The sequence below is a fragment of the Canis lupus genome, chromosome 2 (assembly GCF_011100685.1).
Source record: "Canis lupus familiaris isolate Mischka breed German Shepherd chromosome 2, alternate assembly UU_Cfam_GSD_1.0, whole genome shotgun sequence".
NCBI classification, from domain to species: Eukaryota; Metazoa; Chordata; class Mammalia; order Carnivora; family Canidae; genus Canis; species Canis lupus.
In genome coordinates, this window is record NC_049223.1 from 35262095 (window position 1) to 35288973 (window position 26879).

A 26879-nucleotide genomic window follows, 5' to 3' on the forward strand; every position below is an offset into this window, starting at 1 on the left:
ACATTGATTAAAGTGATGGGAGAAGGGTGTGTGGCTGGCTCAGCTGGAGCACGTGACTCTTGGGGTTGTGTGTGAGTTCAAGCCTGAAGATGGGTATAGAGAGTACTTAAAAGTAAAGTCTTTCTTTTTTTGAGAGAGAGAGAAAGACAAAGAATGTGTGGGCATGGGGCGGGGGGAGCAGTTGGGCAGAGAGAGGGAGAAAGAGAACCTTAAGTAGTCTCCATGCTCAGTGGAGCCAGATGCAGGGCTCGATCTCATGACCCTAAGAGCATGAAAGCACAAAAGCGAGAGGAAGATGCTTAATTGACTGACCCATCCAGGCAAACCAGAATGAAATCTTTTTTTTTTTTTTTAAGATTTTTATTTATTCATTCAAGAGAGACAGAGAGAGAGAGAGAGAGAGGCAGAGACCCAGGCAGAGGGAGAAGCAGGTTCCATGCAGGGAGCCCGACCTGGGACTCAATCCCGGGACTCCAGGATCACGTCCTGGGCCGAAGGCAGGCGCTAAACCGCTGAGCCACCCAGGGATCCCCCCGCCCAGAATGAAATCTTAAAAAAAAAAAAAAAAAAAAAAAAGATAAAAAAGATCACACTATTTCTGGCTGTTCTCACATTCTACTTGTAATTATAAGTTTCAAACGGCCCTTAATGCTGCCTGGTGATCATACTGTGTTTTCCTAGTTCATAAGCCCTCCTACCCTCACCTATTTGCTGTGACCACTTCATACTCTTTGCTTTCTTCTCAACCTTCATCACGCTCCCCCCTTCTCTATTAGTAGAGCATCTTCTTTACTCATTGATAAATGAAGCAATCAGAAGACCATGTCTACAAACTCCACCACACTGACCTTCTGATTTGTCTTTGTTCCCATATAACCTATCTGATACTCTGTGGCTATTAGATAAACTGTCCATGCTCCTTGCTAAACCCATCCTTCCTCAAGTATTCCAATCCCTTCCCATGTCAAATATTTAAAGACATTGCTTTCTACCACCTCTGTATTATCAATTTTCTCCTTTCTAGGAGATCTTTCCCATCGGCATACAGGCATATTGTTTTTTCTCTCACCTTAACCATTTATTGACCTAATTTTTCCTTCTAGTTACTGCTCATTTCTCTCTTCTTTTTTTTTTTTTTCCTTAGGCAGATGCTTAACCGCCTGAGCCACCCAGATACCCCTCGCTCTTCTGTACCAAAAAAAAAAAAAAAAAAAAAAAAAATCTTGGAAGTGTTTCCTCTACTTATCACCTCCAATTCCTCTCCTAATCTTTTTTTTCAAAGTTTTAAAAGTCACATTTAAAGAATTAATACTCATTGGGGCACCTGGGTGGCTCAGTTGGTTAAGTGTCTGTGTTTGGCTCAGGCTATGATCCCAGGATCCCGGATTCAAGCCCCCCTGTCTGGCTCCCTGCTCAGCAGGAAGTCTGCTTTTTCCTCTGGCTCTCCAGCTCATACTCATTTCCTCTCTCTCTCTCTCTCTCTTCCCCTCCCCCCTCTGTCAAATAGATAAATAAAATCTTTAAAAAAAGAATTAGTACTCATAGCTACTTGGTAATAAATTCAAATTGCTTTATTTGAAACCACTGTTACTCATAGAAGTACCTAGCCTGAAGAGAAAGTCACAATGGCTCAGATTTATTTTATTTTAAATTTTATTCTATTTTTAAAAAATCAAACCTATTAAAAAGTTGACAAATTATTAAAGTTAAAAAATAAAATTTGGCACTTTCCATAATAGTGAATAATCAATTTCAAGGTAGTTTGAAAGTCACTAAGAAGTATTGGGGCAGGTCATCCTAAAGGAGAGAAAAATAATGATAAAGTTTATTCTGTTGCTCACAGAGTTCTTCAAATGCACTATCCTTCTGTTATTTCCTTGTCTCTAAACCTCTGTACATGCTTTTCCCTATTACTAGTCATTGTTTTCCTTCCTGGATAACTCTTCATCTTTCAGAGTCCAGTCTCCCCCACCCCCCAACCTTTTAAAAAAAGATTTTATTTATTTATTCATGAGAGACACACAGAGAGAGGCAGAGTCACAGGCAGAGGGAGAAGCAGGCTCCCTGCAGGGAGCCCAATGTGGGACTCCTTCCCCTGACCCTGAGATCACCCCCTGAGCCAAAGGCAGACACTCAACTGCTGAGCCACCCAGGCATCCAGAGTCTGGTTTTTCCTAACTTTCCACCCCCCACCTGCTGTTTTGAGTTATTCTATTATCCTATAGTCTTCTTCTGATAGTCTGTAACATATTGATTCTAACAGTTTAATCACCTGTCTTACCTGTTAGGATCCAAGTTTTGTGAAGTTGGAATGGTGCCCATTTCATTCAATATCATATTTTCTGATCCTAGAAGAGGCCAAACACATAGAAGATGCTTATATTTAATAACTGAATGACTATAGTGTTGTTAGGGGAAATGACGCACTCTTTAGAAGCTTCTCAATTTAACACTTCCGTGAAAAAAACTGGCACAGATTATTTAGAGATTGCATTCTAAAACTTCCTTACTGGGCCCATGCAAAGGATTTATAAGCTCTGTAAAGTGGACACCTGGTGAGATTAGGAGACCTAAGGATCACAATAGCGATTATTGGAAAAAGCTTCATCATGGTATAAACACAAGTAATACAAGGAACTAATTTGTAACATCAATGTATCAAACGCAGGTATTGGAAAATACTTTGAAAGCCATTGGTTTATATAAAATAGGAAGTTTAACAAAAAAGCTATCAACAAGGAAGTTTATTATTATTATAATTTTAGATTTTATTTATGTATGAGAGACACACAGAGAGAGTGGCAGAGACATAGGCAGAGAGACATGAGAGACATAGGCAGACATAGGCAGAGACATAGGCAGGCTCCACGCAGGAAGCCCGATGTGGGACTTGATCCTGGGACTCCAAGATCAAACCCTGGGCCAAAGGCAGGCGCTAAACTGCTGAGCCACCCAGGGATCCCCAGTTTCGTTGCTTTAATTATAGTTTTCCTAATCTTTACTCTAAGATTCCTATTTCTAGATGTGATATCTCCCCTAACTCCTCAGACCCAAATGTTCCATTGCCCAATCAATATAATTTAGAACTTGAACAAGCCTTTAAAATTTAACATCTACAGAATTCTTGATTTTTCCATCCCCAAATTAACCCAAATTTTCCTTATGTCAGTAAATGGCACCACCAACCACCAAGATGCTCCAAACAAGCTGAGGGCCATTCTTTATTATTTAACATTGCACATCCAAATCCATCATCAAACCATGTCAATTTTATCTTGAAAATATCTCTCAAATCCAACCAATTTTTATTAACTTTGGTATCATCCTAGTTTGAACTATCATTGTCTTCTGCATATTAATTTACTGCAATGTCCTTCTAACTGGTCTCCCTTCTTCCACCCAGACAACAATCAAACTTCTCATTTTAGGACATAAATCAAATATCCATTCAAAACTTTTTATCTGGGGACACCTGGGTGGCTCAGTTGGTTAAGTGTCTGCCTTTGGCTCAGGTCATGATCCCAGGGTCCTGGAATTGATCCCATGTCGGGCTCCCTGCTCAGTGGGGAGCCTGCTTCTCCCTCTGTCCCTCCCTCTGCTTGTGCTGCCAAATAAATAAACATTTTGAATAAAACCACAAACTTTTCTTTTTTATAACTCTTGCTATACCTTACGTAATATGTATCAATTTGTAGGTGCCCTAAACATAGGGACTTTGTATGATGATACTGTGTACTCAGAGCCTAGAAGAGTACCTGATGCTTAATAGATGATCAATAAATATTTGTTAAATAAATAGATGAATCACCAAGTATTAAAAAAAAACCTTTGGTAGGGCAGCCCCGGTGGCCCAGCGGTTTAGTGCCGCCTGCAGTCCAGGGTATGATCCTGGAGACCGGTGATCAAGTCCCACATCGGGCTCCCTGCATGGAGCCTACTTCTCCCTCAGCCTGTGTCTCTGCCTCTCTCTTTCTCTCTCTCTCTGAATAAATAAATAAATAAATAAATAAATAAATAAATAAATCTTAAAAAAAGATTAAAAATAAATTAAAAAAAACCTTTGGTATCTGATATTATAATCTGGTAAAACAGACATAAACAATGATTTTCTGATGATATTTGTCTTTGTAACTGTATCCTAGGATCCGACATAGAGCCCCATGCACCAAATTTTTTCTCACATGATTATAACAAAGAATTACAACCTCTCATCCTTTATGATCTTTTCTTCAATGGAATGAGCCCTTTGATATGCTATTTTCCAGGAGAAGGTACCCTTATAAACTGTCCTTATAACTATCCTTATAATAAGTCACATATATGTATGTCACATATAGGGGCCTCTATATATGGGCATTGTTTTTTTACAGTGAGTTAATATGATGGAGAGTCTGAAAAATCTAGGTTGAAATTCCTCCAGAAATTCCCCTCCTGCTAAGACACAATATATATTTTTATATGAGAAGGAAAGATAAAAATCAAACAGAGCTGTTTAGTGTCAAAACATAAATCTAAAATCATAATCACTTATTTATTTTTTCCACTAATACTTTTTGAGCTCCTACAGTGTGCCAGGCATTATGCTAAGCACTGAGGAAACAAGCTAACTAGATGGATAGATAGGGTCTCTGCTGTCATAGAATTTACATTAGAGTGAACAAGTGAACAAGTAAACAAATAAATAAAACAATTAAAACTTGTGATTAGTGCTCTTGTGGAAATAAACATGATGCTGTGCTGGAAAAAAAAAAAAGGGAGACTGTGGTAGGCAGAATAATGCTCCTCCAAAAGACATCTCCAGAATTTTAAATGTTATATCGCATAGCAAGTGGGAATTAATGTTATTAATCAACTGACCTTGATGTCAGGAGATCATCCTGGAGTACAACATTATCACAAGAGTAAAGAAGAGAGGTGAGAGAGAGTGTGTCAAAGTCAGATTTTAAGATGCTGCATAGCTGATTTTGAGGATGAATGGAAGAAGGGGCCACAAGCCCAGACAGGCAGGTAGCCTCTAAAAACTGGCAAAAGCATGGGGATGAGTTCTCTACTGCCTCCAGAAGGAAAGCACTCCAGCTGATACCTCGATTTTAGCCCAGTGAGACCCATTTTAGACTTCTGACCTCAGAAGTCTAAGATAATAGATTTGTGTTATTTATTTATTTATGATTTTATTTATTTATTCATGAGAGACATACACAGAGAGAGGCAGAGACACACGCAGAGGGATAAGCAGGCTCCATGCAGGAAGCCCGATCCTGGGACCCCATGATCATGCCCTGAGCTGAAGGCAGATGCTCAACTACTGAGCCACTCAAGCATCTCCCTATTTATTTATTTTTTAAGGTTTTAAACATTTATTCATGAGAGACACAGAGAGAGAGAGAGAGGCAGAAACATAAGCAGAGGGAGAAGCAGTCTCTATGCAGGGAGCCCAATGTGGGACTTGATCCCAGGACGCCAGGATCATGCTCTGAGCCAAAGGCAGATGCTCAACCACTGAGTCACTCAGGTGTCCCTAGATTTGTGCTATTTAAAGCCATGAAGTTTGTGGTAATTTGTTACAACAGTACATAGAAAAATACCACAGGGGCTTTTGATAGGAGATTCAAAGAAAGCTTCTCTAAAAAGATGTTATTAATCTGAGAGTGAGAGAGTTATAAAAGGTAAAAAAGCATGTCATGAAAAATACTGGCAGTAATGCACTCCAGGCAGCAAACAGCAAATCCAAAGTCCCCAAGATTGAAAATAGATTGTTATGTTCTAGACATTGATGAAAGGTCAGAGTAGTTCAAGTGTGATAGTGGAGGGAGAAAGTGGTTAATAAGAGATTATAAATTAGGTAATAAAAAAAATAAATTAGGTAAGATTCGTTTATTCAGGGCCTTATAGGTGAATTAAGGAATTTACATTTTGCTCTCAGTGTGATAGGAAGACACTGAATGATTTTAAGTATGAAATGATCTGTCTTGTGGTTTTTTTTTTTGTTACTGCAGTATAATATAATTAGCACATACAAATCATAATGGATAGGTCATTAGATTTTTAGAGGGAACACACTTGTAACCATCACCCAGGTCAAGAACTAGAATATTACCAATACCCTTGAAGCTTCCCTTGAGCTCCCTGCAGAATTTATCTCTACCAAATGGAACTGCTATTCTGACTTTTATCATCTTAGAGTAGGTTTTTCAGTTATTGACCTTTATATAAATAGAATCATACAAAATGTTTTCTTTGGTTTCTGATTTTTTTCTGCTGAACGTTATGTTTGCAAGATTTATACATATTGTTGCTATAGTAGTGATCTTAAAAAATGTCAGTACTGTACATATTTCTGTATTTGGTGATAATAATACCTTTTCCATTCTACTATTGAGATACATTTGGAGTGCTTCCAAAGTTGAGCTATGATGAACATTCTTGTACATGTCTTTTTTTATGCACATATAAGCATTTCTATTGAATATATACATAAGAGTGCAATTACTGAGTTGTAAGGTATACGTATATGAAACTTTACTAAATGCTGCCAGCTTTCTGGAGTGATTGTACCAATTTACATTCTACCAGAGTGTGTGATAGTTGAAGTTATCCAATCCTTTCTAACATTTGAAAATGTTAGGTTTTATTATTAATTAATGAATTAATTAATCCATTTTCTTGGGTAGGTAAAGACATTTTATTGTGGTTCAGAATTCCATTTCTTTGATAATTATCGATGTAAAATTTTTCATATGATTATTGGCTATTAGGGTGTTCTCTTTTATTAGGTGTTTGCTGACTTACTACTTAGGTTTTTCAAATATAATATTAATTTCCATGGGGAGATTATAATTATTATACAGCCAATTTTAAGCACTCATTTGGATCTTGGTACAACCAAATGAAATTTGGTATATGCATAGAAAATTTATATTACAAGTGTTTATGTTTATGTAAAGAGGGAATGCTACAAAGACACATAACAGAGAGGGAATTCTACAAAGACAAAGTGTCCAACATATCATCAAAATACAATTTATCTCTAAGATTAATCATGAAACTGAGTCAACTCATGCTTTCTAAAAAGCGTTGATCTATCTTGTTAAGACATCTTATTCTTGCCCCCTGCCATAGCCAACTTTAAGAGTTTCATACTCTCTCAGGAGTCGAATTAAAAATAAGCCTTACAGAAATGTAACAATTGAAGGAGAGAAAATGCAATGCCACGTAAGACTCCGTTTAGTGGCCTCCAAAAAAATTAATTTTACTAGTTTTTTTAAATTTTTATTTATTTATGATAGTCACAGAGAGAGAGAGAGAGGCAGAGACACAGGCAGAGGGAGAAGCAGGCTCCATGCACCAGGAGCCCGATGTGGGATTCAATCCCTGGTCTCCAGGATCACGCCCTAGGCCAAAGGCAGGTGCCAAACCGCTGTGCCACCCAGGGATCCCTAATTTTACTAGTTTGAAACTGAGTTAGATGAATTCTGAGACACAGATATATGTAGAAGAAAGGACATGTCCAATTAATGGGATTTCTGGCTGCCTGCCCAAGGGGATTCTGCAAAAATCCTACAATACTAGGTAAAACGCCCCTGTGGAGCCAGTAGTATGTTTGTCCAGAATGTGGAGGGCTCTGTCCAACAGTAAATTAACTTCGTGCAGTATGCTTTATTTCTCTGCCTTGCATTCTGGCAGGCTTTCTCTCATTGTCTCTCTCCCTGAGTGGCTTGCTTCACTTGTTTTGTATTAAAGATGAGTCAGCCAGACTCTTAGTCTTTCCTCTCATCTTCTCCTTTCCCTACTCCTCAACCCCCCATTTTTGTTTCTGGATTATCAAAGCCAGAGCAGAGCCTTTTTTGGTTGATGTTTCAGAATACTGAGTTATTAGTCCGAAACCTACACTGCTTCTTTTCTCTTTGGAACCTCCATAGGTTACATTCCTCCTCTAACTAGGCTACCTCTGGTCCTCTTAATTCTTGGAAGCTAGGGATCCCATATATCCAGTTGCTGGAATGGGGCTGCTTTTCATCCCTGCCTCTCCCTGGAACAACCACTGCAATCCCCTTTGCAGCCCCAAGCAAGGAGACCCAAGAGCAGCCACAGATCCAAGGGAGACCGGATGGGCACTCTGCCAAGTTCTGTGTCTTTCCACCACACCTTCCTCAGCTGGTGTATATTTGACGAGCCTACTAAATTAATTTCTCTGGGGCCAGGGCAGAGGCGTAGGGGTAGGGGGACGGGAGGAGGGAGTGTCCTACGGGCAAAAAAATGCAGCCAATCCGCCCTCTGCTGGTTAAAGATCTGAATGATCGCCGCCAAGACAAAGTGGGAAAGAGAAATCGGTTTAACATGGATAAATTACCGCTAAAACTAGGTCTAATTTAACTTATTTGTTAATCTTAAACAGATACTTGTTCCTATTTAGCCCTACCTGCTGCTGCCTCAGGACTGAGATTTAAATTAGACTATGATTCTAATTCCTACTCTCAGTTAATATGTTATGCTGTTCTGAGCCCATTTTTCATTCGCCCTTGGGTGTTTGCCGTTCTGAGACGAGAATTAAAACCCGCCAACATGCTCTTTTTGTCTAATGCATTGCTAAGCAACCGGAAACACAACACTTAAACTGCCACTTCTTGAGCACACTCTTTGCCTGAAACAGTCATTTCATGCGAACAAAGATAGCTGCTATTTGTGTTTTCGAGAGTAATTAATAGGAAACCAGTGCAGAAAAAAAAAGTCCATCTTCACGCTGGTTTCTTAGAAAAACTGACAAACAGCTTTGTACAAGATGAGGCATTGGCCGCCATAACTCACAGACTTTTGCACCGCCTTTGCTGTCTTACGCATTTTGTTGGAATAAACCAATACACCAAGGTTGGATGATCTAATGTCTGTCACACACACGAAGATAGCATTTACAGCATGCACTTAGGATCCGGCAGTAGTAAGAGAGAACAAAGTTGGCATTTTGTAATAGGGAATATTATTTAAAGCCAGCTGGTGTCCTTGCCAGCCTAAATATCCAAAAATCAAGGGGTTTTTACCCCCCTCCATATCTGGCCTTGTAACTTAGTCGGTCACGAGCCCCTTGGAGCCAGTTGGGATTGGCCAGCTCCTTTGTCAGGTGAAAGCCTCTGTAACAAGTCATGAGACTAAACTGGGCGGTGTCGCTGTCCGCGTCTAGGGTGCTGAACTCTAGGCGTGGCCAGAGGTTTCCTTTAATGACAACTTCCGGTAGGGCGGGGTCTGGCTCTTGCTCCAAAGAATGGATCCATCTGCCACCTGGTGGTAGAGTAGGAAATGCTTTTGATAAAGTTCAAAGAGGACTTCGGATTGAGACCCTACAAATTGGAAAACAAAAAACAAATTGGAAAATTTTGGGATCTTAGACTTCCAGAGGTGGTTTTTGGGAGATCTGCCTCTTCTTAAAATCCATACAGGTGTATAGGGAAATTGAGAATTTCCAGAGTTATCTCTCACTTCTATCCAAGAAAATAATGTACAAACTGACTGAAATTTTCTCAAGCATTTCTTCCAACACATCTTGTTGTCAGATAGGTGTTTAAGAAATATTTGTATATATAGGAATTTAGAAGTATTTACTAAAATAATCAGAGTACATTTTACTGGAAGAAATGCTTTATATTGTTAGCCAAATACCTCCAAGAGAGCATAGTTGGGAGTACTGCTCTGATTTCAGCTTGTGGGAGGAAAATGTTTAATTATATTTAGATGTGGCAAGAAGTAATACGAATATAGGAGTAAATTTTTTTTCCTGTTTTCTTCCTGTGTTAGTATACAAGCTATCAGAGAGGTGAACATAATAGGATTTTTTGGTATGCTTACTGTTTTTACTCTGTGTATTTTGCAGTTTTTACCCTTTGTATTTCGATATAGAGATTATTAAATCACCATGAATTAATTATTCAATCTCAGATGGGGATCCCCTTAGGTTGCTAAGTAAATAGATTCTTTGATAGATAGCAAGAAGAAAACAGGAGAAAGAGGTAATGAAATGCCTCACTGAAGTGTTATTTTGATTTTAAAAATACCGTAAAAAAGTAGATGCACATTTTAAAAAAGATTTTATTTGTTCATGAGAGACACACAGAGAGGGAGAGGCAGAGACATAGACAGAGGGAGAAGCAGGCTCCATACAGGGAGCCTGATGTGGGACTCGATCCCTGCACTCTGGGATCACGCCCTGAGCCAAAGGTAAATGCTCAACCACTGAGCCACCCAGGCGTCCCGGTAGATGCATAATCATAGGAAACAAACTGAGGGTTGATGAAGGGGACAGGGTGGAGGGATGGAGTAACTGGATGATGGACATTAAGGGCATTAAGGATGGCACATGATGTGATGCGCACTGGGTATTATATAAAACCAGTAAATCGCTGAACTCTACCTCTGAAACTAATGATATATTATATGCTAATTAACTGAATTTAAATTAAAAATGCTAATAAGTAAATGAAAGAAGCTATAAAGTCAAATTTCATGTCAATTAATCATCCAATTTCCACGTCTCCACTGGTAAGCTCTCCTTCCTAATTAGTTTAATATCATTCTTCCATCTTTTGAAATAGGTGACTGCTATATAGCCAGAGCCTTACTATATATATATGTTCAGATGCATGGATTACAATGTAAAATCAATTCTAGCAAGTTGACAAAATAAAATTCTTTCTCAAAGAACAAATTTATCAATCTCAGAAAGAAAAGACCTATTCAGGAAGTACGCTTAGCTTTGTCAGCCAACCCAGTTAATATTTAGTATTTTTAAGATAATTTTCTCATTTGCTGCTCTGTGGATCTTAACATAGAAAATATAGTTATTGCTTCTGTTTCAAGGTATAAAACGTATTCAAAATATTAATTTCAACAAAAAATTGAGGTACTGATTTGAGGTCATTATGTGAATTGTCTTTGATTATAAAAGGAAGAAATTGGTCAGAGTTCAATGAAGAGAAAAATTACCACTCTAGCCTAGGCTCCGTTTGATTAAATTGGGAAGTTTCCCAAACACTTGTCAAATTTCATGGAAAGGCACCTGTAACCTATGCCACCAGAATCAACATGGAAAGCAAATAAGCGTGAATAAGGGCATGAAAGCCATCTGTTTAAAATAAGAATGTAATATAAATCTGGACTATAGATGGTATTGGTTTATATTATGCCTTCTTATGTTACTGTGAAAGACTGAAACATTATATGCATATGCACATGGTGAACAATAAGGAGTATTGTCATTCAAAGCAACAGATGGTAGATTAAGAGCAGCTGCGGTGCATTGAGCTGCCTAAGAAAGACTTCTGGACCCCTAAAGCCTCATGTTTCTGCCAAATGAATAAGAAACTTAATGCATGAAAAGACACATGAAAGAAAAGAATTCTAAAATAGTACTAAAATCTAAAACAGCAGATGTGACCTCAGTGTTTCAAAATACATTGCCCCCCCCTCCAAATACGGTTTTTTCCAGATTAAGGAAGGAGTATATATGAAAGAAAATTGAGGGGACCCCAGATATTAATATAATATGACTATAACAAAAAAGTACAAACATTACAACTCTAAGACAACTTGAAGTTTGGGTGCAATAATAGAAATAATCTATTGTTTCTGTCCAAACATTGGACAATCTCTCCAATATCCTAGTTAGATAGGGTATTTTTTCTGAAAGAGGTTGAAAATAGTGACAAAATTCTCAGCAGAACAATTTCAGAAGCATTTAAATGTATGGTATAAAGGTAAATAAGTATACATAAGTGACACATTTTGCATAAATATTAGAACAGATTTTACCAAAAAAATATTAGAACAGATTTTAATCTAAACTAACTTTATAATTAGGAAATACAGAGTTGTATAGGACAGAACATGGGATAATAAGAATTTGTTATCCAATGTGAGTCTAATTACATTTTTCTGGCTTGCCTGAGTAGATTTTCAAACAAACAAACAAACATGGCGCTCCTGTAATAGTGTTAAGTCCAAATTCCCAAATTCTTTTTTTGTGTTTATTTTAAAAAATACTTGGCTTATTTTTTTTTAAAGATTTTATTTATTCATGATAGAGAGAGAGAGAGAGGGAGAGAGAGAGGTGCAGAGACACAGGCAGAGGGAGAAGCAGGCTCCACGCAAGGAGCCCTACGCGGGACTCGATCCTGGGACTCCAGGATCACGCCCTGGGCAGAAGGCAGGCACCAAACCGCTGAGCCACCCAGGGGTCCCCTACTTTATTTTTTATGGTGAAAAAATTTATATTTAGATTTATAGCGGGCTGGACTCAGTTTAGACGATCCTAATTTTGTTGGCAACATCCAAAGCATCATAGTCAGGAGCTAGTCGAACATTTGCTTTCTTCTTTCCATCAGGCCTGATCAAGGTGTTGACCTTGGCCACATCAATGTCATAGAGCTTCTTCACAGCCTGTTTGATATGGTGCTTATTGGCTTTGACATCCACAATGAACGCAAGTGTGTTGTTGTCTTCTGTTTTCTTCATGGCTGACTCAGTAGTCAGGGGGAACTTGATGATGGCATAGTGATCAAGCTTGTTTCTCCTGGGGGCACTCTTTCGAGGATATTTGGGCTGCCTTCTGAGACGCAGGGTCTTGGGTCATTGCAATGTAGGTGATGTAGGAATCGTCTGTGTGTGTGTATGTGTGTGTGTGGCTGTGCACGCCTTTCAGCACTGCTTTCTTAGCTTTCAAAGCCTTTGCTTTGGCTTCGGCTTTGGGAGGGGTAGGGGCTTCCTTCGCTTTCAGCGCCATCTTCATGAAAGGGATTTCCAAGGCTTGTTTTCACGGGCTTATAGAGCTGAGTCTCCAAGACTTTATTTTATTTATATATTTATTTTTTGATTTTGTATCCTGAAAATTTATTGAAATTATTTATGAGTTTGACAGTTTTCGGGGCGGGGGATCTTTATGGCTTTGGACATATCATTTCATATCATCTGCAAACAGACATAATTGTACTTATTTCTTTCCAATTTGGTTGCATTGTTTTTTCCCTCCTCATTATTATTATTATTTTTCAATCCCATGACTGTAGGGCTAGATCCCAGGACCCTGAGATCGTGACCTGAACCAAAGGCAGACACTTAACCGACTGAGCCACCTGGGTGCCCCTCATCACTGCTTTTAAACACTGTCTGGAAAAAAAATTACCTGGAAAAAAACCCCAAAAGATTGCCTGGAAAAGGAGACAAAGGTATACTGCTTAGGAAGAAAGAAATAAAACTTTGTTTGCAGATTACATGAGTAGGTATATAGAAAAAATAAAGTCTCTACAAAAAATTCCTGGATCTAATAAGTGATTATAGCAACGCTGCAGAATATGAGCATCATATAAAAAAGTCAATAATTTTTCTATATACCAGTAACAGACAAGTGAAATTTAAAATAAGAAACACAATACCACCTATGTTAGTACCCCCTAAATGGAATACTTAGGAACAAGTCTAATAAAATATGTACAAGATCTATATGAGGGGATGCTTGAGTGGCTCAGTGGTTGAGCGTCTGCCTCCAGCTCAGAGCATGATCCTGGGATCTGAGATCAAGTCCCACATCGGGCTCTTTGCAGGGAGCCTGTTCCTCCCTCTGCCTATGTCTCTGCCTCTATCTCTCTCTCTGTCTCTCATGAATAAATAAAGAAAATCTTTAAAAAAAGATCTATATGAAAAATTCTGATGAAAGAAATAAAAATAAATAAATGGAGAGATATTCCATGTTCATGGATAGGAAGACTCAATATTGTCAAGATGTCAGTCCTTTCCAACTTGATGCATAGTTAATGTAATCCCAATACAAATCCCGGGAGGATGTTCTGTGGATATTGACAAACTGATTCTAAATTTATTTAGAGAGGTTAAAGACCCAGAAGAGTCAAAACAATATTGAAAAAGAACGTAGTCAGAAGACTGACACTGGCTAAGTTGAAGACTTCTTATAAAGCTACAGGAATAAAGATATGGGCCAAAGAATAAACAGATAGAATAGGATAGAGAGCCCCAAAATAGACCCATATAAAACAAGTCAACTGGGATCCCTGGGTGGCGCAGCGGTTTAGCGCCTGTCTTTGGCCCAGGGCGCGATCCTGGAGACTCAGGATCGAATCCCACATCAGGCTCCCGGTGCATGGAGCCTGCTTCTCCCTCTGCCTGTGTCTCTGCCTCTCTCTCTCTCTCTCTCTCTCTGCGTGTGACTATCATAAAAAAAAAAAAGTCAACTGCAGGGGGTCAGGCACCTGGGTGGCTCAGTCTGTTAAGCTCAGGTCCTGATTTCAGGGTCATGGGATGGAGGGCTCCATGCTCAGCAGAGTCTGCTTCAGATTCTCTCTTGCTCCCTCTGCCTCTCCCACTGCTCATTCTCTCTCTCTCTAAATAAATAATAAATAATTCAAATCTCTTTAAAAAGTCAACTGGGGTGCCTAGGTGGGTCAGTTGGTTGGGTGTCTGACTCTTGGTTCCAGCTCTAGTTGTAGTCTCAGCTCCAGTCGTGGTGTCGGGGATCAGGCATTCTACCAGCGTCAGGTGCACACAGCACAGTCTGCTTGTCCCTCTCCCTCTGCTCCTCCCCCCACTCACACATGCTCTCTCTCTCTCTCTCTAAAATAGTTAAATAAGTGAAATATTAAACAATAATAATAAAAAAACAGTCAACTGACCTTTGACAAAGGAGCAAAGGCAATGCAATGGAAAAACAAATTTTCAGCAAATGATGCTGCAACACATGCAGAAAAAAAATAAATCTAGACATAGACTTTATACACTTCACAAAAATTGTCTCAAAAAAGAAAAAAGGGAGCACCCGAGTGGTTCAGTTGGTGCGTGTCTCTTGATTTCAGCTTGTGTCGTAATCTCAAGGTTGTGAGATCAAGCCCCACATCAGGCTCTGTGCAGAATGTGGAGCCTGCTTAGGATTCTCTCTCTTCCTCTCTCTCTGCCCTTCCTCACCCGCTCATGCATGTGCTCTCTCTGTCTCAAAAAAAGAAAAAAAAGAAAAAATACCTAAATATAAACACAAAACTATAAAACTCATAGAGGATAATATAGGAGAAAATCTAGATGATCTTGGATGTTGAGATAAATTTTTAGATACAATACCAAAGGTATGACCAAACAAATAATTGACTAGTTTGACTTCATTAAAATAAAAAACTTGGGGGTGTCTGGGTGTCTCAGTGGTTAAGCATCTGCCTCAGCTCAGGGCATGATCCTTGGAGTCCCAGGATTGAGTCCCGCATCAGGCTCCCTTCAGGGAACCTGCTTCTCCCTCTACTTATATCTCTGCCTCTCTCTGTGTGTGTCTCTTGTGAATAAATAAATAAAATCTTTTTAAAAATGTCTTTAAAATATAAAAAATTTGGGGACAGCTAGGTGGCTCAGTTGGTTGAGTGTCTGATTCTTGGTTTTGGCTCGGGTGGCAATCTCAGGGTCTTGGGATTGAGCCCCATGTAAGGCTCATTGCTCAGTGAGAATCAGCTTCAAGATTCTCTCTCCTGCCCCGGCACGCTCTCTTTCCATCTCCCAAATAAATATATAAATCTTTTAAAAATTTAATTTAAAATTTATCATCTGCAAAAGACATTTGCAAGAGATCAAAAACACAAGACACAAATTGGGAGAAAATATTTCCAAGAGACATATCTGATAAATGACCAAGGTTCACATCTATTCAAAATATACAAAAAAAATTAAAAACTCAACAATAAGGAAACAAACAACCCAACTAAAGACTGAGTCAAAGACCTTAACTTGGGCGGGGGGTGGGGGTGACTGGGTGACAGGCACTGAGGGGGGACACTTGATGGGATGAGTGCTGGGTGTTATTCTATATGTTAGCAAATTGAACACCAATAAAAAAATAAAAAAAGACCTTAACAGATACTTCATTATATAAAGATACAAAGATGGCAAATAAACATATGAAAAGATGCTCCACATCATATGTCATCAGGAAAATACAAGTTAAAACAACAATGAGATACTACCACATAGTTATTATAATGACCAAAATCCACAACACTGAAAACACCAAATGCTGGTGAGCACTTGGAACAACAGGGACTCTTACTCATTATTTGTGGGAATGCAAAATAGTCCAACCACTTTGGAAAGTAGTTTGGCTGTGTCTTACAAAATTAAAATTCTCTTTACCATATGATCAACCAATCATGCTCCTTGATATGTACCCAAAGGAGTTGAAAACATGTCCTCACAAAAACCTGGACATGGATGTTTATAGCAGCTTTATTCATTATTGCCCAGACTTAGAAGCAACCAAAGACATGACTAAAGGACATTGTGATTAAAGCTGTTCTAAACATCTGTGTGCAGAGCTTTGAAGGACACAAGTTTTCATCTCCTTTGGTAAATAACAAGGAGAGGGATTGCTGGATCTTATTGTAAAAGTATCATATATTTTAAGATTTAGGTAATAAGCAAATATATTGATAATGTTGGGAAGCAAAGATTCTCACTTTGGTACAAGGCTAGTACAAATACAAATTGAGGATGGAAATTAAGAAACCTGTGTTAATGAATTGAAAGTATAAGTACTATGATTACATTTATATAAGTATTTGTGTATACACACACTTATAAGATGTTAGTACAGGTATGTACTAATTCAGGTAAGTATCACCCATGGATGTTGGGAAACACTGAGTCATTGTTTTGGAAACAGCATATCACATAGTTTTGAAGCATCTCTCCACAGATAACTAATTAATTAAGGAAAGAATTAAAAGATACCTTTCCAATTGAGAAATTAGATGTAAGCTATTTTATAATGTAATTATCAAACTTTCTATCAGCCATAATGGAATAAATGACATTATATACCTTCTGATGTAGTGTATTGAAAAGGATACAACATCACCTGTGTGGTGTTGATGTAAAAATATTTCATCTGAATCTAATCATTAAGACATGGTAAAAATTCCAAATTGAGGAATATGCTGTAAAATGATTCTTTAAAAATGGAAGTTTCATGAAAAAAAAATCAGTTGTAAAAAAGCATTCTTTAAACTGTTGCAGTTTAAAGGAAACTGGAAAAATATGACAGTTAAATGTAATGTGCAATCCTTGGATGTATTCTGGATTTTAAAAAAACAACCACAAAAGGCAATATTGGAACAATTCAGAAATTAGAATATGGAATATATATTAAGTATTAGGATTGCATTCATGTTAAGTTTCACTGAATTGAGAACTGTATTTGAAATTATGTGGGAGAATGCTCCTGTTCATAAGAGGTGCCTGTTGAGATATTTCGGGACGATGTATCATGATGTCTGCAACTAACTCATAGCAAAACTAAATGTTTACATATTGTATCTGTCAGCTATTGTCACATAAAATAGTGTGACAAAACACCTCAAAATTTAGTTGCTCAAAACAACATTAATTCCCACTCATGCATATAGGAGTCAGCAGATTTAGGCTGAAATCAGCTGTGCTTGATTCAATATGCAAGCTGTGTCCAGTGCTGTTCCATCCTCATCCTTGGGTCAGTGGGCTAAAATGAGAATGTTCTTATCAAGGTGACAGAAGAACAAGAGGTCAAGCCCAATTATTATAGTATATTTTAAGCCACAACTTGGTTTACCCTGTGTATTAGTTTCTAGGACTACCATAACAAATTACCAGAAACTGGGAGTCTTAAAAATTATAAATTATTTTTTTTGATATTTAAAATTTATGGCTTTGGGATGCATTATTTGAAAATTGATTGCACTAAGACTTTAAGGTGGTGACTATAGTTAATAATACTATATTGTATATTGGAAAATTGCTAGAAAACAGATCTTAAAAGTTCTTATCAGGGGAGGTTAGCGGGGGGTTAAGTGAAATAGGTGGGGAAAGAGGAGCCTATGTGTTGTGATGAGTACACCTGAAACTACTATAACACTCTTGACCATACTGGAATTAAAATAAATTTTAAGAAGTTCTCATAACAAGAAAAAATATTCTAACTCAATGGGGTGATAGATTTTAACTAGACTTAGCCTGGTGATCATTTCATAATATCTACAAATATGGAATCATTATGTTGTACATCTGAAACTAACATAATGTTACATGTTAATTACATCTCAATTTTTAAAGATTCCCTAAGATGTCATAAGCTTCTGCATAATGTGTGAATCACCGGGAGAAATATCTTTCTTTTTAAAAATTTTATTTATTTATTCATGATAGAGAGAGAGAGAAAGAGAGAGGCAGAGACATAGGCAGAGGGAGAAGCAGGCTCCTTGGAGGGAGCCCAGTGGGGGACTTGATCTCGGACCCCAGGGATCACGCCCTGAGCCAAAGGCAGACGCTCAACCGCTGAGCCACCCAGGAGTCCCAGAAATATCTCCTCCCCCTTTTTTTGAAATATCTCCTTTTAAAACAAAAACTCTGTGGACATATATTGACTAAAGATAAACATGTCTCATTCTCTCACGATATTCAGGACTCATATTCAGAATAGACAAAGAGCTACAAATCAACAGAAAAAAGGTAAATGATCTAATGTAAAAACTGGGCAAGAAACCTGAACAACCTTCCTTTCACCCAAAGGATAACCATGTGACTAAAGATATACTAAACAGTGTCAGATCCTATTGGCTAGTATCTTGTTGAGAATTTTTGCATCCATGTTCATCAGGGATATGGGTCTATAATTCTCCTTTTTGGTGGGGTCTTTGTCTGGTTTTGGAATTAAGGTGATGCTGGCCTCATAGAACGAATTTGGAAGTACTCCATCTCTTTCTATCTTTCCAAACAGCTTTAGTAGAGTAAGTATGGTTTCTTCTTTAAACGTTTGATAGAATTCCCCAGGGAAGCCATCTGGCCCTGGACTTTTGTGTCTTGGGAGGTTTTTGATGACTGCTTCAATTTCCACCTGCACCCCGATGTTTCTAGCAGCAATGTCCACAATAGCCAAACTGTGGAAGGAGCCTTGGTGTCCATCGAAAGATGAATGGATAAAGATGTGGTCTATGTATACAATGGAATATTACTCAGCCATTAGAAACGAGAAATACCCACCATTTGCTTCAAAGTGGATGGAACTGGAGGGTAATGCTGAGTGAAATAAGTCAATCGGAGAAGGGCAAACATTATATGGTCTCATTCATTTGGGGAATATAAATAATAGTGAAAAGGAATAGAGGGGAAGAGAAGAAATGGGTAGGAAATATCAGAAAGGGAGACAGAACATGAGAGACTTCTAACTCTGGGAAACGAACTAGGGGTGGTGGAAGGGGAGGAGGGGGGGGGTGGGGGTGACTGGGTGGCGGGCACTTGGGGCACTTGAAGGGATGAGCACTGGTGTTATTCTGTATGTTGGCAAGTTGAACACCAATAAAAAATAAATTTATTATTACAAAAAAAACAAAGATAAAGTGTCCTACCTCATGAATAATTTATCATCAGAGAAATACAATTAAACCCATACTGAGATACCAAGAATGGATAGACTTTAAAAAAATAAGTAATGCTAGGTGTTGGTAAGAATTTGAACAACTGGAGTTTACACTGCTGATGAGAGTATAAACAGGTACGACCTCTTAGCAGTTTGACAATAAGAAGTAAAGCTGAGGGATCCCTGGGTGGCGCAGCGGTTTGACGCCTGCCTTTGGCCCAGGGCGCGATCCTGGAGACCCAGGATCGAATCCCACGTCGGGCTCCCGGTGCATGGAGCCTGCTTCTCCCTCTGCCTATGTCTCTGCCTCTCTCTCTCTCTCTCTCTGTGTGTGTGACTATCATAAATAAATAAAAATTAAAAAAAAGAAGTAAAGCTGAAAAGAACATACCCCATGACATCAATGCCTCTTCTGGGTATATGCCCTGTTACCCAAAATACATATACATGTTTACAAAGTGACACATACAAGGGCACACTGCTATGAACAGTAGCAGTTCTCAATCAAATGTGCAAATGAGTTTTGCTATATTCATACTGAAAAAGACAAAAGCAATATCTGATAGCTAGTAGCTGATCTGATACTCCAAGCTGGGCCATGGTGTTTGCCTATAGAACAAAAACAATTTCATAGAACACCAATGTTACACAATGCCACTCTGTGACTGTGATGGATCAAATTTCAGATAAGAGCACGCCATAATCATGTCTAAACACAGACAAAAAGAACACTATCCAATGCACAAAAATGATCTATCCTGGCTAGTATGAATGATCAATCATAGCTTTTTTGCCAGTCCCAGCTTTACCTCCTCCTTTCTTCTCACTTTCTACCTAAGAATTATTAATATATCCAACCATAGTATCAACTCCATTTCTGGCAGCATCCCATCCAAACAAAGTCCTATTTCACCACCTGAAATCATTTTCTAACACTCTCTTACTGAGATGTCCCATGATTCTCTGTGGTGTGCACTTGGAAGAAAATTTGCATTGAGCATATTTATTCCAGTAAGTCAGAAAATACAACTCTTTAACTACAGGTGCATTCCTGATGCCCTGTGGCCAAAGGGTATTGACAATACTCTGGAATTCTATACAGCAATGGAATGGATGAATGAGAACTAAACACAACAACATCAGTCTCACACTGAGCTAAATAATGAAGGAAAGAAATTGGATTCAAAAGATTATTCACTATAAATGTCATGTGTTTTTTTAACCATAGTAAAAAAATTACCTTCCATATACTTTATTGTATTTCTTTATATAGTTTTTTTAAAGAGGCAAAATTAAGCTGTTTAGGGATGCACACTTAAGCCAAATGTTAAGATTTGTAATGTAGATTGAGGGATCCATCTTTTTTGAGGTGGCTTATCATTCTTAAACCTTCTATGATCCTATGATTGTAAAAGAAACTCTGAACAAATATCTCCCAACTTTCTCTCAGGTCGTTTTCAATATATGTAAGTAGTCTGTTATTTCATTTCCTTTCTAATCCAATGCCAAACAACTTCATTTCATTTATCCACCATGTTATCTGGGAAACAGTAATGTACTAATTAACAGCATAGACTCTGGAGTCAGACAAAATTAAATTGAATTCCTTCTCTAATATTTATTAAGTTAGGGGGTCTTAGGAGAGTGACATAACTTATCCAGTCTCAGTTTCTTTGTAAAAAAAAAAAAAGAAAAGAAAGAAAGAAATACTGATGTGTGCTTCATGAAGTTGTTGCAAGGATTTAACTAGATAATGCACGTAAACAACACAGTACCAGCACTACATGGAACCATACTCAGTAAATATTAATGCCATCAAAAAATACTAATACCATCATAATCATAAGTGCCAAACCAACTGTTTCCTGAGTGTTTGAGTGTTCTGGGAAAGGAATGGATTTATGCAAATCAAAGCCAGTTACTCTATCAATGGACACCAGGTTCCTGAAGGAAACCTCTGTCTGTCCCCTTTCTTTTTCCTGCTGATCACTGTCTCCGATTCTCCATCCCTCTCTGCCCTCCTGCCATCCGGCTCCAGGACGTTTTTGCCTCTCCCTGGATCTCAGGGCGGACTGTGTGGAGTATTCAAAATAGCTTGCTTACTCCTCAGTGTTTGCCGGTTGCCGGTTGCCGCAGCGGCCCCAGCCGGCTGGCTCTCAGGTAGGCGACTTCAGCTTAAGTAACCTCATTGGCTTTTTAATTCCCAAGGACTTTTTTTCTGAAAGGGAATTAAAAGGCGAGTCAGCCGTTGCTTTGGCAACGACTTTCATCCTCTACCTGATCTCCGGAATGAGAACATACCTATTAATACAGTGGATAGACTAGGGAGTTGAGTTGCTCAATGCAAATTTTCTTCCAAGTGCAAAACAGCTTACCGGGCGCGGCTAGCGGTTGATGGCGCTGCGGTTAGAGCCGAGCAAAGCTCAGCGCCTGCAGTTGCAGGAACCTGTCGGCGGAAAAGTGAAGTATATCCGCAACAGGTGGTGGCTGCTGCAGAGAGTGCACTTGTGAGAACGGATGGCGGTTGCGCGCAGAAAATTCTTGCAGAGCAGGCAAGTAGGGTCTCTTCTCTTTTTGTTGTGCATATCTACGGGGAGCGCGGCCACTATCCGCTATTCGGTGGCGGAAGAGATGGAGAGCGGTTCGTTTGTGGCTAATGTGGCCAAGGACCTGGGGCTGGAGGTAGGGAAGCTGGCTGCGCGCGGGGCGCGACTGGTTTCCGAAGGCAGCAAAGTGCATTTCCGGCTCCACCGCAAGACAGGGGATCTGTTCGTGAAGGAGAAACTGGATAGGGAGTCGCTTTGTGGCAAAGCTGACCCGTGTGTGCTGCACTTTGAAATAGTCCTGGTGGAGCCGCTGCAGTCCTTTCGTGCGGAGGTCAGGGTATTTGATATCAATGACAATGCCCCGATTTTCCTGAACAAGCAGCCGCTTTTAAAGATTCCGGAGAGCACACCCTTGGGTTCACGTTTTCCTCTGCAGAGCGCCCAGGATCTGGACGTGGGCCTCAATGGTCTTCAAAACTACACCTTGAGCCCCAACGCGTATTTCCACCTGCACACCCGTTTTCGCAGCCAAGGGCCCAAATATGCCGAGCTGGTCCTGGATAAGCCTCTGGACAGAGAGGAGCAGCCTGAAGTCAACCTGACCATTACGGCGGTGGACGGCGGGTCCCCACCCAAATCTGGCATCGCCCACATCCGCGTGGAGGTTCTGGACGTCAATGACCACGTACCTCAGTTCTCTAGACTGGTGTACCGCGTTCAGGTGCCGGAAAATAGCGCCAATGGTTCTTTGGTGGCCACTGTGAGTGCCACAGACCTGGACGAAGGCTCCAACAAGGAAATAACGTACTCCTTAGCTCAAAACCCAGAAACAATTCTCCAGACATTTCAGATTGACTCTCAAACTGGAGAGGTTCGTCTAAGAGGGCCCCTAGATTTTGAAGCAATTGAAACATACGACATTGACATTCAAGCCACCGACGGAGGGGGCCTCTCTGCCCACAGCAAAGTCCTGGTGGAAGTGGTGGATGTGAATGACAATCCTCCTGAGGTGACAGTCTCCTCTGTATCCAGCCCTCTCCCCGAAGACTCCCCACTACAAACTGTAGTAGCCCTTTTCTCTATTCGAGACCGGGACATTCAGGTGGGAGGAAAAATCATCTGCTTCCTCAGAGAAGACCTTCCTTTTGCAGTCAAACCTACTTTCCGGAATTCTTACTCACTGGTTACTGACAGAGGCTTGGATCGGGAAGAGGTTTCCGGCTACAATGTCACTGTTGTTGCCATGGATACTGGGCCACCCAGTCTGTTCACAGAAACTGTGATTGAGGTGCTAATATCTGACATTAATGACAACCCCCCAGTATTTCAGGAAGACTCCTACATTTTGACTGTTCGAGAAAACAACAGCCCAGCAATTTTTATTGGCAAAGTTCATGCTGAAGATCTAGATTTGGGTGAGAATGCCCAAGTAACATATACTTTGCTGCCTCCAAAAAGTGGAGATTTAGCCGTGTTTGCTTATATCTCCATAAATTCAGATAACGGGAAGCTCTATGCACTGAGAACCATTGATTATGAGGCCATTCAAGATTTTCAGTTTGTGGTAAAGGCAACTGATGGGGGCTTCTTGTCATTGAGTAGCCAGGTTACTGTCAGAGTGGTTGTTCTGGATGACAATGACAACCGCCCAATGATCTTGTACCCACTGCAGAATGGCACCTCACCCTGCAATGACTTGGTGCCCAGGTCTGCAGATGTGGGCTACCTGGTAACCAAGGTAGTGGCTGTGGATGGTGACTCAGGTCGGAATTCTTGGCTCTCATATCATCTCCTTAAGGCCACTGACCCTGGGTTATTCTCTGTTCAACAACAAAATGGGGAAATCCGTACATTGCGGCAGATATCTGAGAGAGACCCTATGATTCAGAAACTGATCGTTCTTGTTCAAGATCATGGCCAACCAGTTCTTTCCACTACTGCCTCACTCAACATCTTGCTGGTAGATGGATTTTCTGAACCTTATCTGCAATTCCGGAATCCATCCAAGAATCCTACAAGGGTAAATCCATCCACTAAATATTTGGTCATTTCTCTAGCTGTGCTTTCCTTTCTCTTTCTCCTGTCTGTCACAGTGATCTTTGTTCTTCACATCTACCAGAAGGTTAAATATAGAGAAAAGTTCACAGTTCAAGAGCATTTCTATGATGACTGTAATTTCCCTAACAACCTGGTACAAGGAGGGGCCAGTGGGTCTTTATCTCAGCCGTGTCCCTATGAAATGTGCTCAGCCACTGGCACCAGCAATAGTGAGTTTCGGTTTCTTAAGCGCTTTATGCCCAACTTTCCCTTCCCCCATGGCACTGGAGAAGGCAAAAACAGAGGCTGGCTCCAGTTTACCACCAGATTCTGAGAGGAATAGGTCTCAGGGGTCAGAGGATCATGGTCGAGTATCTGACAACTGTATGTAGCTCTTACTTATGAGCTATATGCAGCCATTATTTATGTCTCCCTTGGGTTCATTACTCCTGGCCCTGGAAATGCTTAGTTGCATAGAAAGATCTGGTTATTTTGCCTTTAAATTATTTTCCAGTAGACAGTTATGCATGCATAGGGAAGAAAACTAGGTTCTAGTTTTGATATATCAGGAAGCAATTAGATTTGAGAAGCAGAAATATAGTTTATCATTACTCAGAAGTTTCTAGATTTTTGTGCCTCAGTATGTGTAGATCATCTTTGACTCAAAATCTTGCATGTCATCATTCATAATAACACGAATGCCTGGTGAATGGTGTCCTCATAGATAATCAGGAGGAAAGACAGGTAAAAAGAAAAAAAAAAGATTGACTTATTTGAGAAGGTGAATAAAGGCAGATATAAGACTAAAGAGATTCAGTTCAAGAATGTTTTCCAAAGTTAAGTTATATGTGAGTTTTTAATGGCTGTTTATGGCCTAAGGCAAATCTCAAACTTCTCTTTATACCCAGATGTCCATTCCATTCCTTATCACATTCATTGAGTGTGGGGAATGAAAGGTAGGTAAGGAAAAAATAAATTAGGCTTACTATAGTTAACAAGTGCTAGCACACAACTATAAAATAAAAAGATATTAAGGAAAAAATGATCATGAATACCAATTAAGTAGCCTTAAGAAAAGATACATTTTCACATATTACTAGATTTTACTTTTTTCAACTTTTTCAGTTTTATTGAGATATAACTGTAGCACTATATAATCTCAAGGTGTATGGCATAATTACCTTACTTACGTGTATTGTGAAACTATTACCATAATAAGTTTAGTTAACAAACATGCCCCTCAATTTCAGATTGTCCTTGTCTTCTTTAGGTTAGATTGATGTTCTGCATTATTGGGAAAAATACCACAGACATGATATTGTATCCTTCTCAAATTGTCATTATCAGGGGGTACATGATGTCAATGTGTCCTATTGAGCAGTAATATTAATTTTTTAAAACATTGTGGTTAGGGGGATCCCTGGGTGGCTCAGCGGTTTGGCGCCTGCCTTTGGCCCAGGGCGTGATCCTGGAGCCCCGGGATCGAGTCCCGCATCGGGCTCCTGGCATGGAGCCTGCTTCTCCCTCTGCCTGTGTCTCTGCCTCTCTTTCTCTCTCTGTGTCTATCATGAATAAGTAAATAAAATCTTTAAAAAAAATAAAACATTGTGGTTAAAAGCAACAAAAAATTTACCACATCAAACATTTTTAAGCGTACAGTTCAGTAGTGTTAAGGTAATACTAATCCTCATCACTCACTTAAGGTACTATGTCAAGTTTCTCCACTGTATAGTTGCTATTTTTCTCTTTGTAATGAATAAGTACTTGGAGAGAGACACTTTGAAATTATGCAAATATCATGTTTCTGCTTAAATTTTTGCTCATTAATTTTAGTATCTATTGCTGGCTACTTCTGATGGCAATTAATACTGTGGCATTCGAGTGGTAATTTTCTATTTCCCTGATTCCTGTATATATAGACTCATGGATATTTTATTATTTAGGTTATAATCCAGTGCTACCATTATTTATTTTGTTGTTCAGCAAACTCTTTTATCTGGGATGAAAAGCAGATTTTTAAGACTGGAATTATCCACATAGAATACATTTTGACCAAAATAAGTATTTATTTGTAACCCTATGTGCTATATGATCTTAAACAAGTATAAATTTCCTAAATCTTATTAAGGTTTCTTCATAATGATGTTTTAACTTTAAATGAAAATTATGTTAACTTGATTTGAAATTTCCATTATAATTATAAAACTATTAAATAGATACTAAACTATGAAAAATTCAAATGTTATTATATGGGCATGTTTATAGATTTGTAAGCTATGTATAATAGAGATGTCAGTTAAAACAGATTTATATGCTGAAATTAGACATACAGATATATAAGAAATGGTATTTGTCTATCTGGTTTTGTTTAGTTATCCTAAAATAAGTAAATACATTGCTTTCTCTGTCATGTCTCTGTATTTTGTTTTTGGTTTCTATTTAAAGATGAACTTTTTCTCAGGGTGCCTGGGTGGCTCAGTTGGTTAGGCATCAGATTCTTGGCTCAGGTCATGATCTCAGAGTTGTGAGATCCAGTCCTGTGTGGGGCTCTGCAATGGGCATGGAGCCTGCTTGAGATTCTCTTGTCCTTCTCCCTCTCTCTTTACCTTTCTACTCACTGTCTCTCTCTCTCTCTCAAAAAAAAAAAAATGAATTCGTCTCATTCATGGAAGCAAAATTCATCTGTGTAAGTCTCTCATATAAAGTCTATATTCTCTACAGTTGAACTTCATCAAATTATGCGACTAATTAAACAACTGTTCTCCAACCAAAAAATTGACTTTGTTTACAAATTTATGTGATACTGTAAAAATAATAACAAAGTAGCGGTTGTATTTATATTATATTTAAACAAAATATTAAAAATTAAAAATAGCACAGTT

The 26879-nt window shown here is 39.0% G+C and overlaps 1 protein-coding gene and 1 long non-coding RNA gene across 2 annotated transcripts in view; one reads left to right on the forward strand and one right to left on the reverse strand.

Moving 5' to 3' along the window:
• The window catches only part of LOC119870202, a 64938-nt gene extending 56410 nt beyond the window's left edge, over positions 1 to 8528 (reverse strand). Inside the window, exons 1-2 of the long non-coding RNA XR_005355448.1 lie at positions 8420 to 8528; positions 2282 to 2348 (exon numbers count right to left, since the gene is read on the reverse strand). This is a non-coding gene — a long non-coding RNA (uncharacterized LOC119870202). The remainder of the gene's footprint in view (positions 1 to 2281; positions 2349 to 8419) is intronic.
• Positions 8529 to 21741: 13213 nt separating this feature from the next.
• On the forward strand, positions 21742 to 25454 carry PCDHB1 (protocadherin beta 1). Its single transcript, XM_038530378.1, has one exon. The coding sequence runs from the start codon at positions 21932 to 21934 to the stop codon at positions 24329 to 24331; it is 2400 nt and encodes a 799-aa protein (XP_038386306.1). The 5' UTR covers positions 21742 to 21931; the 3' UTR covers positions 24332 to 25454.
• Positions 25455 to 26879: the final 1425 nt, after the last annotated feature.